Genomic DNA, 19,772 nt, shown 5'->3' with positions numbered 1-19,772 from the left:
TGATGCCCTTGCAGGTGTCTGCTGACATTTTTCCAATTGTTCATGTAAAAAAATGTTCATGTAAGATCTTAAACTATTTGACTATGTAGCATTTTAATGCCTTACTCCCTCACCCACCCTGTTCTCTAGACGCAGATGGGCACTCCTCCCTCTCTGCCGGTGGCAAGTCCTCTCTCCCAGCCTGGCTCAGCCGGCGTCCCCACAGTGGGGCCAATGGGTCCCCAGAGCGTGGGTGCCGGAGGTTCCAATGCCACGCTAGGTGGCCCCGGGCCGGCAATGACCCCGCCCTGCGCCAACCAACAGCCCAACCCCATCCCTCACCTGGCGGCCATGCGCGGCAGCTCCCCCTCTCCCGCCCGCAGCCGAACTCCAACCCCTCACCAGACACCTCCCAGGCTGGCCGGCTCCCAGACGCCACAGCCGCACACACCCAACCCACCCCAGCTGGCCCCGCCCCCCGCACCCCAGCAGAACCAGCTCGGCCACGGCCCGGGCTCTAACAAGCCCTTCCAGCAGCCGCACATGGGGACGGCTGGGTCGTCCACACCGACCCACCCAGGTCTCGGCCCCGGTTCGACGCCACACGGGCCCCAACTGCCACGAACACCGGTCAGTAAACATGGGCTGGCCACGTCCCGTCTCTCCACATTTAGACCACACAAACTGTGAAAGTTGATTTTGATTATTTAAAAATACAACTGAACTTTCTGTCTTTCTTGTGCCGGGGCATCTGTTGCATTGGCCGTTTTAAAATTATATTTGTTATTTAATCTCATCATCTCCACTGCTTCCATAAAGTGCTGGCACTAAGCTCTCGTTGCATTCCACATCTTGCTCTCATTCTTCTTTTTCCTCTAAGGCTCTCTTCCTCTCCTCCATTCACATATTCATTAATTCATTGTATCTCCTCTTACTCCTGTATCTGCCTCCAGCTGTCTCAGAAGGGCTCCTTCCAGGCTGACAGCCAGGGCATGTCCCCTACCTCCGTCAGCAGCATGGACAACCCCTCACAGCAGGTCCCGTCGGACACCTCCTCCTCGGCCCACCCAGACCTCAAGACGGAGGCCCGGCAGCCGGACGACGAGGAGGATAGCGACTCTGGCGGCGGCTGCTCTAAAGGTGGCAAACTGGGCATCCTGAAGGTAGAGGAAAAGCAGGTGAAGATAGAGCCTGAGGAGGATGAGGATGAGGAGGAAGCTCGCTCCAGGGAGGGCGGCAAAGGTGTTCCCATGGAGGCGTCCGTGACACCGTGCGTGAGCATCAAGATGGAGGACAAGAAGCCTGAGGTGAAGAAGGAGCCCAAGGAGGAGGAGAGCGTGTCAGGGGAGGCCGCGGGGACTCAGGCACCACCCAAGAGGAAGAGTAAGGAGAGCCAGCTGGTTGTTTTAGTGCAAAAGACAACTCCAATGCAAGTATCGCTTCATCTGTTCCTCTTTTTTCTCCTCTCATTCCACTTCCACGCCGTCCTTCCAGTATTCAAACCAGAAGAGCTTCGCCAGGCCCTGATGCCCACACTGGAGTCTCTCTACAGGCAGGACCCAGAGTCTCTGCCCTTCAGGATGCCTGTTGACCCACAGTTACTCTGCATACCCGTATGTACCACCGTGGTCTCTAAATCTCCTGTCTTTATACAGTACAAAAAACAGGGTTTGTGCAGTCCAGAAAGTGTTTAAAACGCTTAAATATTTATTTATTTGTTTATTTATTAATGGTTCCTCTTCAAGGTTAGAAATGGGCTTGAAATTTAAAGAATGAATTTCCCTTAGGTGCTTGCCAAAAGTAAGTGATGAACATCAACATCAATTAGGAATTCTCATAACAAAAATCGGATAACTCCTAGAAAAGGCAAAAGGTATACTGTAACCTAGCCTGGCTTGACATGGTCCGCTAATATTTCTCACAAACTCCGTCTTGACTCCTTGTCATCCTCCAGGACTACTTTGACATTGTGAAGAACCCAATGGACTTGTCAACAATTAAGCGGAAGTTGGACACCGGTAGGTACTTCTTGGATTTTTGAAGTGTGTATTATGTTTTTGTATGCGCGATCCAGTCCAGCATGGCGTAATTCATAATTAAGCCCGTTTTCCCTCTCGCTGCTCTCAGGTCAGTACCAGGAGCCTTGGCAGTATGTGGACGACATCTGGGTAATGTTCAACAACGCCTGGCTGTACAACCGCAAGACATCCCGTGTCTACAAGTACTGCTCCAAGCTGGCCGAGGTCTTTGAGCTCGACATCGACCCGGTCATGCAGAGCCTAGGCTACTGCTGTGGGAGGAAGGTGAGCCCGGGAAAGATGGTGGCGAGGAGAAAGTCACTTCACAGGAGAACCAGTAATTCACTGACGATTGACTGCAATACGAACCTGGTGTGTCCGGAAAAGGGAGATTTACTGCAAAGTGCAGGGTGACTGGAAGAAGTGAAGATTGGGGTTAAGGTTGAGGGTTTGGATGGAACGGTTGTCGGAACATTTCTACGTATTGCTTGGTCTCACACTCAAATTGTCCACCCCCCACCCCCACATCTCAATATGGTTGTAGTGAAGCGGTTCCTACAGCTAAATTTGGCCCCGAGCACTCCACCGCCCTATCATGTTTCAACTCTGATCGGAGTCTACGCTATTTTTGGTTTCACCGCACGAATAACCGAGCGATTGGCCGCAATTATGGATGGACGGTCGGCCGAGGGGGTTGACTTTTGACACGGAAGAAGCCCAGGACATACACACATAACCAAAGTATACGATGCCCCCCACAGTTATCAAGCTATACTTCCACTGCCACAGTCTGGGTGAATCCTCCTTTTTGGCTGGCTTTGAGTTTTCCGTTTCAGGTAGATGCTTTTGAGTTGGTAGTCCCTGAACATTTAAATATTATGGGACTTGTATTGTCCAGATCAAGGCTTTAAAATAATATTTCAAGTTTTTACATAATATAATACTGTTTATTTGAGAGAGGGGGGCATTTATGGTAGGAATTACTATACACCAGTGTTTCCCACAAAAGTAGATTCTATTTGTGGTGGTATCCAGGTGCCAGAACTTTTTTCACCACTGTCCCGGAACCATCCCGAAAACCAGTTCTGACCGTCCAGAAGTGAATGCGAACCATCCCAAAATCACAATGTTTCTTTACCCTATAGTTGTTAGTGGCATAATAAAAACACCATGAAAATTTTGAGAAAATAAATAACCATATTTATTTTGCTCCATTCAAAGAAATAGGTTTGGCACAAAATTTTTGCTTTTCATTAGGAGATGAATATAACAAGGCTATAACATGACAACAAGGAACGACTTTTCCTTTCTGGCTAGTAGCAGATAACAGCAAAATGCCATTGTTAAGTGAATTGGTCAACAAGTGAGGACCTGTGTTATTTCACAGTAAGGGGGCGTGGCCATTGCGAACGCTAGTGTAGTGAATACTGACAGACTGTGGGAACGAGACTGAGAATGGTGATGAGGTGAGATGTATTTTGTGTGTGTGTGTGTGTGTGTGTGTGTGTGTGTGTGTGTGTGTGTGTGTGTGTGTGTGTGTGTGTGTGTGTGTGTGTGTGTGTGTGTGTGTGTGTGTGTGTGTGTGTGTGTGTGTGTGTGATATATATAGTTCAAGAGATTATTTGTCACATACATATATAGTGTGAACATATAGTATATAAAGGGTGATGCGCGATGAGATGACGCAGAGACACCACGCGCGCCGTGCACATGCCGCGGTATTGTATGCAATGCAGAATACAGACTGGTCGGAGAGCTGGTTGTAAGTCTGAACGGTCATTAAACAGGTGGGTGGTTAAGTGAGGAGTACCTGTATGTTAAAATGTATATTTTTTGATTAAAAAAAAAACAATTCCATGTGGATGTTTCAGTTAAACTAGAGTGGGGTAACGAGCTAGCATTAGCTTTGGCATGGGTTTTTTATTGTTCCCTATGAGCTGGACAGCTAAAAAGGCTAACAGAGTTAGCGGTGGAGCCCGGAGAACAAGTTACGGAGCAAGAAAACAACTTTGCTGTACCATAAACCCTTGCTTTGCCTGGCCCGCACGTAGCCCCCCTTCACAGAGAATTGGGGACAGCGTGTCGGTTCCCTGTTAGGTGTGTGTGTGTGTGTGTGTGTGTGTGTGTGTGTGTGTGTGTGTGTGTGTGTGGGTGTGTGTGTGTGTGTGTGTGTTCTCACTGTCAAAGAATAGAGAGTTAATAGATGGATATTTGGTGTCATTTTTGCCATTTAAAAATTATATATTATTTTTTTTACCTGGCGGGCTGATACATACATACAAAAACGCATTTTGTTCCAGAGAAGATCTCTGTTCGTCCCCGGATGGGAAGGAAGGAAGTATGCCTGTTATGCATGTTTTGTTTTGTTTTTTGTTTTTTTTCATTCAGGAAGTTGAGTAAGATAAAATACATATACCGTATTTCCTCAAATATAAACCTGTGGTCAAATAAAAACCGGCCTCTTACAGGGGATGTGGTCGACACAAACAAAAGCCTTCCTCAAATACAGACCAGGGGAAAAACTGATGCGTGCTGCTGGTGCGGAGCTCTGCTTCCAAACAAAGCAAATAAAAACATTCTGTTTTCATTGTAGATGTATTTTATTTACTCTATTTCCCACGGCTGTGTAACAGATCGCTTCTAGGGGCAAATGCCCACTCTGAGTGGTCTTGCTCCACGTAGAAAGTGGTGCGTTGAAGGTGAACTCGGAAAACTATAATTCCCCTGTCAGCTACCACCACAAGTGTGACTTTTAGGGTAGCTACAAGCTCTCTTTCTTTTTTCACCATACATGTGTTTGCATGGCATGGCACCCAGATGGAAGTTTAATTTAAAAGTCATGCTAAAATATTATCAAATATACTTATTAAACAGAGGGAATTAGATACAAACCTCTGCCTCTTATATAAGCCTGTTTCTAATAAAGGCCCTATTTGAGGAAATACGGTAAAATAAAAACAATGTACTTTTTATTTTAGAGCACTTTTTATTTAAAAAAGAGTTTTTTTGTAAACGTCTTCCTTACGCCCCTTTTCTATCCTTTCCTCCCCAGCTGGAGTTCTCCCCCCAGACCTTGTGCTGCTATGGGAAGCAGTTGTGCACGATACCCAGAGACGCTGCCTACTTCAGCTACCAAAACAGGTACAGGGGGATGCTGGGAAGGGAGAGAATCGGCGATTGAAAGCAGATGACTTGGAGGGCGGGTGAGAGGGAGGGGTGGATCAATGATACAGATACTGAAATAATATGGCGATGAATGGATGGATGTTATTGATTGATGTCAGTTGATCATTTGGAGGGAGGGGATTCATCCACCTACTAGAAATGCGGAGGTGAATGGATGGATTGATCGGTGGAGGGAGAGAAGCCTCAAAAGTGTTTTAGGATCTCGAGATTACAGTTTATAAAGGTTTTTAATGCCAGTGGTCTGTTTTTATCCATCTCATTCCCATGGAAATTTGCCCCCCCCCCCATTCCCCAACCTCCACTCACGCCATGTTTATACTTTTTCTCCCATGCTGCCTGATGCATTGGCATTTTAACAGTCGGTCCTTTCGTGGCTCGAATGGCTCAAATGATTTTATATTTACATAAAAACATACTGTTTGGAGAGTTTAAGAGCACACAGAGTCGCCCCGATGAACGTTTTCCAGAAAGGCGTGGCATTCTTTGCAACATGGCTGGCAATTACTAGCTTTTTGGGCTTAGTCATGAACAAGAAAGGACCTGCTTTAAAATGAGCTGCTCGTTTTGGATGAGCAATTGTATGTGGCCCGCCCCCACCCACTCTGTTTACTGTGACAATTGACGATTGTTGCTGTTCATCCATGTGTTGTCCTAATTGCTAATCAGTGCTTTGCTTCGCCTTTCTGCTGTGTGTTGTCTTGTCTTCCTCTTCCCCTCCCCTCCCTCTCTCCCAATGCCTGTGATGTCTGGCTTTGCTTTCTGCCTCGACCAATCATGCACACCCCACACCCTCCTCACCCCCCGTCCCGAATCGTGATCGGCTGTCGCGGTGACTCCCTCCCCACCATCCCACTTCCTGCTTTGTCCCTCCTCTGCTGCCGTGCTGTGCCGGGCCGATTTGGTGGCCGCCCTCCTCCCGTGCGCTGTCTGTTATCGGCCGTGCCGTCGGGGGAACGGTGTAGTTCACCAAAATTTGGGCTTGTCGCTAACAGGTACCACTTCTGCGAGAAGTGCTTCAACGAGATCCAGGGGGAGAACGTTGCCCTGGGGGATGACCCCACGCAGCCCCAGACGTGAGTTCCGCCTCTTATCGGCTTTGATTAAAGGCCGCCGCAATGGATAGAAATGACTGTCTGTATAAAATTGTAGGATTGTCTTATAGACGTGCAACAGATTTGCCACTGACTATTAATTTTTTTTTTTAATTGCCTAGACAAAGGTTGGAAGAAATTTTTTTTTTTTTTAGTTTATTACCTATGGTTATAGGTAATGAAAACATACACCCTAACAGTATATAGTTATCCACATGCATCAGCTATACTGGTGCTCTGACATACCTAAATGGAACAGACCCATAATTAAATATCATGACCTACACCTGCGATGACTCTTGCAGACAGGTCCATTAATGAAATTGAAAGCCATTTCATGTCACCATAGATTAAAGGATAGTTTTGCTGTTTTTTTTAAACCCAGACCTTATTAAAATGTTGGTTTCCATCATTTATAACTGTCCATAGCACAACCTAGCTGAACACTTTACACCACTCTGAAACGTGCACTATGCTGCAGCTTCTCACTGTGTTTGAATGCAGTCCACTGGGGTAAACCTTTAAGCCTTAAATCTCATTTTTGGAAACTGGAAGTTCATACTAAGTGATATACACCGATCAGCCACAACATTAAAACAGCCTTCCTAATATTGTGTAGGTCCCCCTTGTGCCACCAAAACAGCTCTGACCAATCAGGGCATGGACTCCACAAGACCTCTGAAGGTGTCCTGTTGTATCTGGCACCAAGACGTTAGCAGCAGATCCTTTAAGTCCTATAAGTTGTAAGTTGGGGCTCCAATGGATCAGGCTTGTTGTTCCAGCACATCCCACAGATGCTCCATCAGATTGAGATTTGGGGAATTTGGAGGCCAAGTCAACACCTTGAACTCTTTGTCATTGTGGAGGTGTGTTCTGGCTCAGGGCCGGGGTATGAGAGAGAGGAGGCAGGCGGAGGCAAAACAGCGCTGCTTGGTGTGTATTTATTTAAAGGTTTGAAACTCAAAGGCTCGCAGGCAGATAAGGAAATAGTCCACTAGATTGCCGCTTAGGTGTGCTCCCGCCATGACGTGTCCGGCACGTTGGCTAGAGCACTTGTCTTGCCCGGTCTACACCATGTCCTGCAAGCATGCTGGTCCTCACTGCTAGGACAACAAACCCAAAATCACTTCCTGGTCCTGGATCAGACGAATCAGCGGAGCCCCTCTGTTGATTCCACGAGCAGCTGAACGGCCCCAGGATGGGAGCCTGCACCGCCTGTCTGCAGCGACGGCCTCACCATGCCCCATTGGCCCACCACAGTCATGTTCCTCAAACCATTCCTAAACAATTTTTGCAGTGTGGCATGGGGCATTATCCTGCCGAGAGAAGCAACTGCCATCAGGGTATACCGTTGCCATGAACGGGTGTACTTGGTCTACAACATTGTTTCGGTAGGTGGTACGTGTTTGCCCAGGGCATCACACTGCCTCCACTGGCTTGCCTTCTTCCCATAGTGCGTCCTGGTGCCATCTCCTCCCCAGGTAAACGACGCAGGAGCACCTGGCCTTTCATATGATATAAAAGGAAAAATGATTCATCAGACCAGGCCAACTTCTTCCATTGCTCCATGGTCCAGTTCTGACACTCATGTGCCCATTTTAGGCGCTTTAGGTAGTGGACAGGGTCAGCATCGGCACTCTGACCAGTCTGCGGCTACGCAGCCTAATACCCAGCAAGCTATGATGCACTGTGTGTTCTGACACCTTGCTATCAAAGCCAGCATTATCTTTTTCAGCAATATGTGCTACAGTAGCTCTTCTAAGAGATTGGATCAGATGGGCTAGCCTTCTCTCCCCACGTGCATCAATGAGCCTTGGGCGCCCATGACCCTGTCGCTGGTTTACCGGTTGCCCTTCCTTGGACCACTTTTGGTAGGTAGTAACCACTGCAACCGGGAACACCCCACAAGACCTGCCATTTTGACCCAGTGGCCTAGTCATCACAATTTGGCCCTCGTCAAAGTCGCTCAGATCCTTAGGCTTGCCCATTTTTCCTGCTTTAGGCACATCAACTTCAAGAAGTGATTGTTCACTTGCTGCCTAATATATCCCACCCCTTGACAGGTGCCATTTGAACGAGATGATCAATGTTATTCACTTAACTTGTCAGTGGTTTTAATGTTGTGGCTTATCGGTGTATGTTACATCATGTTTTTCAGGGTTTTATTCACTGTTTTTGGCTAGATCCCTGCTAATATAAGAAACTAAAAACAAGTAGTTGAGCTGCTTCCTTCTGGCAACCGATTGTAGTGATTTGTAACGTTTTGGATGCTCTATGACAATTGCAAAAAGTAGTTTTAAATAAAATGGGCTGTTTCTGTTGTTCAAAACATGTCAAAAATACACTAAGAAATGCTTGACTTTAGTCATTTCTGGCCTTCTAAAAAGAGATTTAACCTGTTTTATAAGGTACAAGCGTTGACTTCATTTAACTTTTTTTCTATTCATTTAAAAAAAAGGATAGTTCCTTTGAGTATAGTTCCATGCTACTTCTTTTGGGTTATTGGAGGTTTTTAGATGCCTTGTTAGTCACGTTTGTTATCTCCATCAATTAAACAACACAAATGGATACAATTATGTTCATATGTTTGGATGTTCTGCTTCACACCTTCTCCATTTGTCTCCCTTTTTTCCCAGCTCTATCAACAAAGTTCAGTTTGAGAAAAAAAAGAATGACACGCTGGACCCTGAACTGTAAGTCGTCTTATAGCGATCAGATCTTGGCACCTGGTATATCCAGTATATCACAGTATTGCTTCTTTCAGTTTTATATAATTAAGGAAATGTAAGGAAGCTGATGGCCGAACAATTTTGAGAAAAAAAAACAAATATTGCCCTGGTCATCTGATTGCATGGTGATTTATTTAAATTATGCAGCTTTGCTTGTGATAGATATGCTATAGATAAAGCTTTCAAATGTGTAAAATGTGTAAATTAGATGCTGCAATATCTATCTTTAGATACTGCACTACCTATGTATAATAAGAAACCATTGTATTTCTATATTCTTAGAAACTGCTATATGTATGTATCATCAAATGATAAAAAATAATATATAATTGTAATTGTTATTCACAATTATTATTATTTTTTTAAACCAGCCTAACAGAATGTTTGGACTGTGGACGTCGAATGCATCAGATCTGTGTCTTACACAATGACACAATATGGCCAGCAGGGTAAGTAAATCACTATATTTTTAGGAAGGATGTATTTGATTACCCTGACTACCCTGGGATTACGGAATCTTGACTCTCTCACCCTTTGTTACTCACCTCTAGTTTTGTATGTGACGGTTGCCTGAAGAAGACGAACAAGACGAGGAAGGAGAACAAGTACGCTGCCAAACGTGAGTAGACACTGATCTTCTTCAACTTAGTTCAGTTCACGCAGTTCTAAAAATTTGCTTTTCCAAGAGACCGAAGAACAACTTTCATGTTTAAAATCACAAATGATACAATTCAAACACGTGTAACAGGATCACAATTCACACAGTTAACAGACATTTGTGAAAACTAGATAACATTTGTTTATTTCTCCGTGCACATTTTCACAAATGAATGAATTGCTCAACAGACAATTTGTATAAAAAAATGTGCAGAAAAATAAAAACACAAAATTGCCAAATAATAAAATCAAAACAATATACATTTAAAAAAAAGCAATACTATGCACATTATAAGTTAAAAGGCAATAGCTGGGGCTAAAGTGGCGGTATAGTTGTTAGTATGGTTATGGGTATAAATAAAATAAAATTTACAGGGGTATGTACATTACAGATGAATAAATATGAATACAATGCTACAGAGATGGATAACAATGAGTGAATAGGTATGAGTGAACAAGTGACAAATGAGGTTTTTAAAGGGGAGTAAAGAAATATTGAGATACATGCATTTATAGTTTTATATTCAGTAAGGCACCGCCTGACATTTTAAGACTTTTGAGCCACAAAACTCCTCAAATGAATGGACTTTAACAAATGACAGTGGTTTCAAATTGAGCTTACTTTATAGAGATTTTTTTATATTTTACGCGGGTCTTCATATGTAGTTTTTTTTTTTAAATGATAAAACAAAAAAATCCAATTGACCCAAGTTATTACTAGTATGTCATTAAAGGGACATGAGTGCTGTTAAAATGTCTCTAAAATTACTTTAAAAGCATGATGTGGTAATGTCATTTATCTGGCAAACAATGGTTGTGTAGATTGGATGATTTTATGTGGGGAAAAAGTGCGGCAAAAATACACTTGGCAATTTTATGTGGAAATATTGGGGAGATTGGTTGAATTAGCTTTCTGGAGTACTGTCATTTTTTCTTTATAAAGCTTCTTGGGTTTTATATGTTTTCCAACATGACGAAAAGAATGTAAAAGTAACAAATTTACATAAGCGTCCCTGTTCCCCCACCCTTTCCTCCCTCCTGTCCCCAGGGCAGAGGTAAACAGAAAATAGCATTGACAATAAGAGAAAAATTAAGACGAAAAAAATGGGCGGAATCTAACAATAAATAACATAATTATTTAAAATGGTATTTTGAAAATGGGGAAAAAAAGTAAAACTATTTGGAAAAACTTGTCAATAAAATGATGAGGGATTGTTTCTATTGAGTGGGTTGCCATACATCCATCTTGAATAAACTTTTTTCCCAACCTCCGCTCTCTCGCTCTCCTCAGGGTTGCCCCAGACAAAGTTGGGTTGTTACCTGGAGACAAGGGTGAACGACTACCTGAAGAGGCAGAGCCATCCGGAGTCGGGCGAGGTCGCCATCCGGGTGGTCCACGTCTCCGACAAGGTGGTGGAGGTCAAACCAGGAATGAAGTCCAGGTAGGTAAACTAGGCCACAGCAAGTGGAACCTGAGGGAAGTGGACTCTCAACGGATGGTTTCCAAAAATGGAAAACGTATCAAAAACGTAACATTTACTTTAATCCGGGTAACCTAATGGGTTTGAACGCACTTCTGTTTCCAGGTTTGTGGACAGCGGCGAGATGGCAGAGTCGTTCCCTTACAGGACTAAAGCCCTCTTTGCATTTGAGGACATTGATGGGGCTGAGGTGTGTTTCTTCGGCATGCATGTCCAAGAGTATGGCTCTGACTGCCCTCCTCCCAACCAGAGGTGAGTATATGTTTTTTGGGGTGGGCATTTTTGTGTGTGTAAGAGTGAATGTTTTCTTTTTTTGGCAACCAGCCCTGAAAGACTGGCAGGGGGATTAAAACTTCTCTGTTGTACACATTTTTTTAATAGTATCCAAATTTGAACCGTAATGCATAAACACGTCTGACTGTAATTAAAGCTTTCGACTCTTCCATTGTTGGTTAATAATTAAATTAAATATTAATGAAGGATAAAATCAAATTAGATCAAATTCTTAACAAAGGTTTTCCCGTAAAATATACTGTGAACATTTCCCTTAATAAATAAGGTTATATGTTCCTAATCTTGGTTAAATTAGTTTGTGGTGGATGAATTAAGAACATTTATCTTGAAATTATAAATTGTTTATTCAAATTGTTTATTGAGTTGTTTTTCCCCAACTTCAGTTCGAGGGACTTCTACTGTGAAAGCACTAGAAATAATTAGTGCTTTCACAGTAGAAGTCCCTAAAGCCGACTAAAGCCGACAGGCTCTTCTGTAGTAGGGATGTAATGGTATCTACCATTGGTATTAAGTATCTACCAAAATACCGTGGTATATGCTATTTCACGGTATTAATTCTCCCCCCCCCCGCTTTATATTAAAAAAGGAAAACGCATGGTAAAGCCTCTGACGTAGTGCAGCACTGGGAGGCGCTTGTTGGGGCTCTCAAATTCACAGTAGAGTCAAAATAAGCAAGCAGAAAACTGCTTTAGGCCAATATTTTACGACATGGTGCTTTACTTTAGTTGTGTGCGCATGTAAGCACGTATATATAAAGATGGCGCAACGCGTAGCTTTGGGAAATTACTTATTGGATGGATGATTACAACAATTGGCCGTCTGCTACCGCCCAGCAGCAACATAAGGTGAGGGTGAATTAAAGTTCATCTTCAGTTTTGTAACATAAATGTATATTGTGGACATGGTATTACAGGGTAAGGCTAATGGTTCAGAACCGTGGTTGCTTGTACCGCAGTATAGCTTAATGTTAAACTTAAAATTACTTAAAATGGTATACCGTTACATCCCTGTTCTGTAGTTTATTCAAATTTCCCTAAAATTGCTTTTCGTCAAAGTAACTCTTCAATAATAAGAAATGGGCTAAGCTAACTCTTAGCTTAGCCCAACTCGCTGCTTAACAAAAGCTTATGTAATAGCTGCTTACAGCTAGAACTTTTCTTGTTAATACCGTGTTCAAAAAAATACCCCGCCTTAAAAAATAATAATATTTAAGGAGTTTTATAATGAATCAAATACTATTACTCTCTAATTGACATTAGTTTATTTCTTCAAATTTTTCCCCCCAAAGGCGAGTGTACATCTCCTACCTGGACAGTGTGCACTTCTTCCGGCCTCGCTGTCTGAGGACAGGAGTCTACCACGAGATCCTGATCGGCTACCTGGAGTATGTGAAGAGGTTGGGGTGAGCGGTGGTTTTATTACACACCTTAAACGGACACACCAATTATTAAAATGTTGGTTATTATAATTATAATAAGACATAAACCAAATTCACATGATGGGGACAAAAACAACAAAGCTGAGGCTTTTTAAAAAATCAGATAAAAAATAATCTCCAACGTTACCCAGGCCCTCCTGTGCGCACGTTATCCCCACTACAATTTGCCACCGTGGCCAACAATTTGTGCGCGCTTCTTCCCCCTCTGCAGCTACACGACGGGTCACATTTGGGCCTGTCCGCCCAGCGAGGGAGACGACTACATCTTCCACTGTCATCCCATGGACCAGAAGATCCCGAAACCCAAACGCCTGCAGGAGTGGTACAAGAAGATGCTGGACAAAGCTGTGGCAGAGAGGATTGTACACGACTATAAGGTACACAAAGCTGCCGGGCTTTGGATGAAGATTTACGTTTATGTTTGAGGTCTACAATCCATCTTAAGCTGAGGCCACATTACCTGATTCTTATTTGTTTGTGTATTTATTTATTTTGTTTGTTTATTTTCTAACGGGAACGACAATGAAAAGATTGAATGGGGCACATTTTAACGACTGACATTTGCAGATTTTCTGTCTCTTCTGTGCACACACATAACTGCTGTCTTTGAGGAGCACTAATCTAAAGACGGAGGACAGTCGAAGGGAGTTTTGTTGTACACTGCCAATCGCAAGATTCTCACGCATGCACCAAAGGATTTTGGAAAGACTAGCCCCAATAAAATCAAACATGTTTGATTGAATCATGACCTAACCGATTGTGATTGTAGTGAGACAGATTTGAGTCACTTGACGCACACATGTCAATGACTGCTACGATTCTACAGTACGTCTACCCCGACTCAGCCTGATCTCCAATCGTTGTCAAATCAGCCTTGAAAGTCACGTAAGGTGGCCCAAGCTTAAGACGTCACAATAGGATTGGCAAAGACTATTTAGAGCAATAACTAGTCAAGCATTGAAACGTTCAGATATTAAACATACGTTTGTTTGCACCATAGAGAGAGCAGCTTTGAAATGCAATCATCCATGATCTTCACCTTTGTCCATATAAGGATTTGATTTGCATTTGGCAGCCACATCTGTTCAACTGGTCCAGTATGTCAAGCTCTACACAAGAGCGTCTTTGCCTTTTGTGTGTCTACCCCCACAAAAACAAAACGAACAAAAAAAGTAATCACAAGCAACTGACACATCCCTAGAGCAGATGCTCTAAGCCAGGGGTGCCCAATACGTCGATCGCAATCAACCGGTAGATCGCGAGGTACTGCGGGTAGATAGCACGCCATTCCAAAAATAAAAAAATAAAAATAAAAACAAATCTGCAAGGAAAAGACAGAACCGTGGTCAACATGATCAGTTCAGTTCAGTAGTGCAACTTCGGTCCTCAAAGCTGCAGCGCCATGATTTGGGGAACTTTCAAAACCTTGCATTAAAGCTGGAGACCCAAGGGAAGGCAGGGAGGGGAGGGGAGGGGAGGGGTGCGAGGAGAGCCCGACAGTACGCGCTACACAGAGCAAATTGAAAACTGTCTGTCAGACTTTGACAAACGGTTTCAAGGTGCTTTACTCAAGCCAATTGCTACATTTATGTGCTTCCCATTTAGGGAAGATATTGAGGTTGATTCACTTGCATCAAAAATTGCAAAACTGTTTCACCTGAACTTGTCTGCAGTGGAGGTTGAGATGTTGACACTACAGGCTGACATTCAGCTCAAGTCCAGGGCTCATGGACCATTTTGGAACTTACTCACAGAGCAAAATTACCCAAACATGAGGAAATGTGCTACCTCCTTGACTGCATTATTCGGCTCTACTTATTTATGTGAGTCAGCCTTTTCCCACATGAAGATTATTGAGTCGAAATAGCGTTCCACCATGACGGATGATCATTTGGAAGCCTGCTTGAGGCTGGCTACCAGCAGCTATTGTCCGGACTATGCAACCCTGGCCAGCTCCATTCAGTGCAAGTCATCAGAGTAAGGTAGTGACCATAAATGTATTTAATGCTATTGTGCCGTAAGGGTTCATGCAGGGATGCAAGGTACGCCAACATATATTGTATAAATGAAGTATACTCAGTATACACATATAAATAAATATATTTAGCATTTTTTAATAAAGGTTGATCATTTTGACCTGGTCACTTTAAAAGTAGCTTGCAAGCCGAAAAAGAGTGGGAACCCCTGCTCTAAGCGATAGGGTTCAGTTATATCTGTGGCCCAAGATAGATTTGTTGTGTTGTCCCCCCCCCCCCAACTCAGGATATATTCAAGCAGGCCACTGAGGATCGGCTAACCAGCGCCAAGGAACTGCCGTACTTTGAGGGCGACTTCTGGCCTAACGTCCTGGAGGAGAGCATCAAGGAGCTGGAGCAGGAGGAGGAGGAGCGGAAGAGGGAAGAGAACAGCACCTCCAACGAGAGTATAGACGTAAGCATTTGAGCTCTGTTGCAGAAACATAAAAACATACTGAAACTGCAATGCTGCTGAAATCACGAAAGTGGAATTTGAGTGAAGAATTCCCGCCATCCTTTAGCTTGACGATTATTTTCTCTGGGGTTAACGATTGGGGTTAATAATTGGGGGTTGATAATTGGAACAGCTTGCATTATCCACATCATGGCAACCAGTGATGGACAAAGCACTACTAGCTAGTGGCAGGCGGAGGATTTTAGATTCATAGTCAAAAGGCTGCAGTCACTCTGTTTCAAAGAGGTAGAACGAGTGTAAAATAAATATTTTTATTTGGTGGTGAGTGGGCGTGGCAGCCTGGATAATCCTACAACACTTGCCAAATACTGTTAACAAGAGCTTGAAAATTCGTGCAGAAATCTGTTATTTTTAACATATGGCACTGACTGTACAATGTATTATACTATAGCAGGGCGGTCCATAGAAATGGCAAAAAAAAATGCTAGCCTTTAATTGACAAACTTATTTAAAGGTATATCAATTACGATGACGAATGGACACTTCCATAACAATTATTTTCCAGTCATCAATTCTTTCATAGCATCACTATAGTGTTAGTGTTCATTGATCAAATAAACATTGATTTTATCAACAATAAATGTTCCTTAAAGTCGATCCGGTCAAAATCATCAATGCTATGCCAATGCTATGCCGCAGTCCGTCTCGTCATCCAACAGGCCACAAACGTTGTTCCCTTCCCTCCCTCTTCCTACACAGGCCACAAAAGGCGACAGTAAAAACGCCAAGAAGAAAAACAACAAGAAGACGAGCAAGAACAAGAGCAGCCTGAGCCGAGCTAACAAGAAGAAGCCTGGGATGCCCAATGTCTCCAATGATCTTTCGCAGAAGCTCTACGCGACCATGGAGAAACACAAAGAGGTAACCCTGGGCTTTGTTCCTGCAAAGCGAATAAAATGGAAGAGTAGAACAGTCATTTCCGGACAAACATTGCTTACTTCTCAGCTTTCACTTTAAGTTAATCCGAAGGATATAAATTTATATATATTTATTCATTTATCTGTCTGTCTATCTATCAGTCTGTCTGTCTGTTTTTTTATTTTATTTATTTTGGTGGAACTTTTTAAGAAACAACCATTCAATCAATTCAATATTTGCTTCATCAGATACTCGTTGGTGGCGGGGTCCCCCTTTCCCGCAGAAAAGCGGTCTAAATGGGCAGTCAAAAAAAGATCCTTTAAAGAAAAGTGTTGGACACTTTTTATGCCTTTTATGGGCGAGCTGTGACACTCACTGTTAGTGAGCATACATTAATTGATGAAGACATTATTTTTACAGAGGAGACAATCACCTTTTCCCAAAGAAAGCTACACAACATAGTGTTGTTTACAATTCATCGTGTCCTCTAAATATGAAATATAAAACTGCGTATGTACGTCAGAACCCCTTTCTACCACAGGAACCCAAAAACGTAGGTCCCAGTGCCTAGGAACAGAGGCCTTTTTCCACAGGAGGAAATTAGTTGGATAGTTCACTTAGATATGTCCCAAAAAAGTCCTTGCAAGCAAGATGGTATCGAATGACATGGCAACATAATCTCCACCGTTCCTAGGCGCAGCTGGAAAGCAACCAAAAACTCTTTCCGGAACCTAAGGTTCCTGTTTCAGAAAGTTCCTAAATGGTTCCTCATCATTTAGTTCCGGTACATTGTTGGGAAATTAGCCTCTTAAAGTGACACTCGGAGACTAGTATTCACACTGCATTCTTTTCTGCTCTTGTTTTCTTGTTTCTTATTTTACACAGGTCTTTTTTGTGATCCGGCTGATGGCAGGGCCCATGGCCAACGCTCTGCCCCCTATCACAGACCCGGACCCCCTTATGGCGTGCGACCTGATGGACGGCCGAGACGCCTTCCTGACCCTGGCCAGGGACAAGCACCTGGAGTTCAGCTCCCTCCGCCGGTCCAAGTGGAGCTCCATGTGCATGCTGGTGGAGCTGCACAACCAGAGCCAGGACCGCTTTGTCTACACCTGCAACGAGTGCAAGCACCACGTGGAGACCCGCTTCCACTGCACCGTCTGCGAGGTAAGGGTGGGGCCCCACCATGTCTCCATGTTGAATGAAACATTTCAGTTGTGTACGGGCTTTTGCAGGGTCCAGTACTGACTTTGAGATGGTGGTTAGACAAATCTTAATTCTGTTCATAATTGAGTGAGATCAGTAGGTAAATTGATTGATCACTATCTAGAGTTAGATACTGTGCTGGTTGACAACGAAGCAACCAAGACCACACAAGATGGGCAACAAATTTTCTCCAGCCCTGATTTGAAGGTGTATGTTTCTTGACATTCTGTGGGGTGCATTTTGGATGATGTTTTTTATTTTTTTGGCCAGATTTGTCTTGTCTTGAATTCTAACCTAGACAAAAATAAAGTGTTGAAATTGAGTTGTTGCAACCCTGGCCATGATACAAATAAGGGAAGTATATTTTTTTGGGCTTTTTAGTCTTACCATGCAGTAACACTGCAGCACTCTTTAGACCTTCTTCCAGTATGGACGATTGTTTAACCTCGTATGACCAGTTTCCGCAGTATAAACCTTATTGATGACAAACTTTTGCTTTGTAATGCTACCAGGAACCAGATTTCTGACCAACAGTGGCCTGCTCTCTGTTTCAGGACTATGACCTGTGCATCACCTGCTACAACACTAAGGGCCACCGGCACAAGATGGAAAAGCTGGGTCTTGGCCTCGACGACGAGAGCAACAACCAGGCGGCAGCGGCCACCCAAAGTCCCGGGGACTCACGGCGCCTCAGCATCCAGCGCTGCATCCAGTCGCTGGTGCACGCATGCCAGTGTCGCAACGCCAACTGCTCCCTGCCGTCCTGCCAGAAGATGAAGAGGGTGGTGCAGCACACAAAGGCCTGCAAAAGGAAGACCAACGGTGGCTGCCCCATCTGCAAACAGCTCATCGCCCTGTGCTGCTACCACGCCAAGCACTGCCAAGAGAACAAGTGCCCTGTGCCCTTCTGCCTCAATATTAAGCAAAAGCTGCGGCAGCAGCAGCTGCAGCACCGCCTCCAGCAGGCGCAGATGCTGAGGAGGAGGGTGGCCAGCATGCAGCGGGTGGGGCAGGCTCCTCCAGGGGGGGCACCAGGGGGGTTGCCTTCCCCAGGGCCCAACGGCAACAACGGAGCAACTGGTCCCAGCACCCCGACTTCAGTGGGCACACAGCCTCCTACCCCACAAACCCCCACCCAGAGCAACATGCCCACAATGCCCCAGCAACAGGGAGTCGGGATTGGGGGAATGGGGAGCCCCGGACAACAACAACAACAACAACAACAGCTGCAGCAGCAGCAACAGCAACAGCAGCCAGGCGGTGCCATGCCTCCGCAGCACCACCTCCATCACCAGTTTTCACCCATGGGTGGAGGAGTGGGAGGTGCAGGAGGGATAATGAACTCTCCACAGCAGCAGATGGTGCCACAGATTCAGCACCAACAGCATCCCTCTGGTTTGCCGCCCTACTCAGCTAGACCCACAGGAGCCTCTCCACTCCATCCGTCTCTAGGCAAACCAGGTCTGGGACCAAGCACGCCCCCACAGCAACAGCAGCAAGCCAACCCGGGACAGGGCCCTATACCTGTTCAGGGCCAGCAGCAAGGGCCCCCCCTGGCGGCAGTGGAGACAGCCCTAAAGATCCAGCGGCTAGCGGAAACCCAGAGACAGATGGCCCAGGCCCAGGCCCAGATCCTCCAGAGACAGGGCCAGGGGGGCATGATGTCGCCGCACTCCCACCACCAGAACCCCCAGGCCCAAATGGCCGTGACGCACCCTGGAACCGGGATGGTGGGTGTGCAGGGCATGCCCCTCCAGGGTCAGGGAGTGGCTGGCAGAACCATGTTAGACCCCCAGCAGCCCGGGATGCTGGCAAGCATGCAGCAAGGAGGCCCCCAGGCCCAGCTGCCGCCCCAAGTCCAGCAGCAGCTTCAGCAGGTCCAACAGGGAGCTGGTGGGCAGCTGCAGCCTTCAAACCAGCAGTGGGGTGCCGGTGGACCAGCAATGAACCCCCAGCAGAGGCCAGCCATGATGGGTCACATGACACCACAGCAACAGCAAGCGGTTACCCAGCAGCAGTTGCCTCAGCAACAGCAGCAAGTGGCCAACCGTGGTTTGATGCAGCTCATGGGGGGCCCAGGGGGCGCAGCAGGGGCCGCTGCTGCAATGGCAGGGGCAGCTGGGTCAGGAAATCTGCCCCAGGCAGCTCTACAAGAACTCCTGCGAACCCTCCGCTCTCCCAGCTCCACCCTACAGCAACAGCAGGTGCTCAACATCCTCCGCTCCAACCCCGTCCTCATGGCCGCCTTCATCAAGCAGAGGGCGGCTAGGTACCAAGGAGGCCAGGGCGGCCCTGCTGGAGCTGGAGGTCCTCAGCAAGGTGGCCCTGGAGGCGTAAGGTTCTCT

At 45.3% G+C, this 19,772-nt stretch overlaps 1 protein-coding gene across 1 annotated transcript in view; it reads left to right on the top strand.

Annotated features, from left to right (window-relative positions):
• The window catches only part of ep300a (EP300 lysine acetyltransferase a), a gene marked incomplete at its 5' end in the record, with an annotated part of 33,583 nt that overhangs the window by 12,070 nt on the left and 1,741 nt on the right, over positions 1-19,772 (top strand). The window contains 18 exons of the mRNA XM_080021827.1: positions 130-609; positions 933-1,362; positions 1,474-1,592; positions 1,934-1,997; positions 2,107-2,282; positions 5,050-5,138; positions 6,176-6,256; positions 8,911-8,967; positions 9,375-9,452; positions 9,555-9,622; positions 10,952-11,102; positions 11,247-11,393; positions 12,724-12,837; positions 13,085-13,250; positions 15,136-15,303; positions 16,063-16,224; positions 17,107-17,388; positions 17,982-19,772. The exon at positions 17,982-19,772 is cut by the window's right edge and continues 1,741 nt beyond it. Of these exons, the coding sequence (XP_079877953.1) occupies positions 130-609; positions 933-1,362; positions 1,474-1,592; positions 1,934-1,997; positions 2,107-2,282; positions 5,050-5,138; positions 6,176-6,256; positions 8,911-8,967; positions 9,375-9,452; positions 9,555-9,622; positions 10,952-11,102; positions 11,247-11,393; positions 12,724-12,837; positions 13,085-13,250; positions 15,136-15,303; positions 16,063-16,224; positions 17,107-17,388; positions 17,982-19,772 (4,623 nt within the window). The remainder of the gene's footprint in view (positions 1-129; positions 610-932; positions 1,363-1,473; positions 1,593-1,933; positions 1,998-2,106; positions 2,283-5,049; positions 5,139-6,175; positions 6,257-8,910; positions 8,968-9,374; positions 9,453-9,554; positions 9,623-10,951; positions 11,103-11,246; positions 11,394-12,723; positions 12,838-13,084; positions 13,251-15,135; positions 15,304-16,062; positions 16,225-17,106; positions 17,389-17,981) is intronic.

Source organism: Zeus faber (genome assembly GCF_960531495.2).
Source record: "Zeus faber genome assembly, chromosome: 20".
In the NCBI taxonomy this organism is placed as follows: Eukaryota; Metazoa; Chordata; class Actinopteri; order Zeiformes; family Zeidae; genus Zeus; species Zeus faber.
Note: the sequence above shows the minus strand (reverse complement) of the source record. Positions and strands in the feature narration are given on the sequence as shown.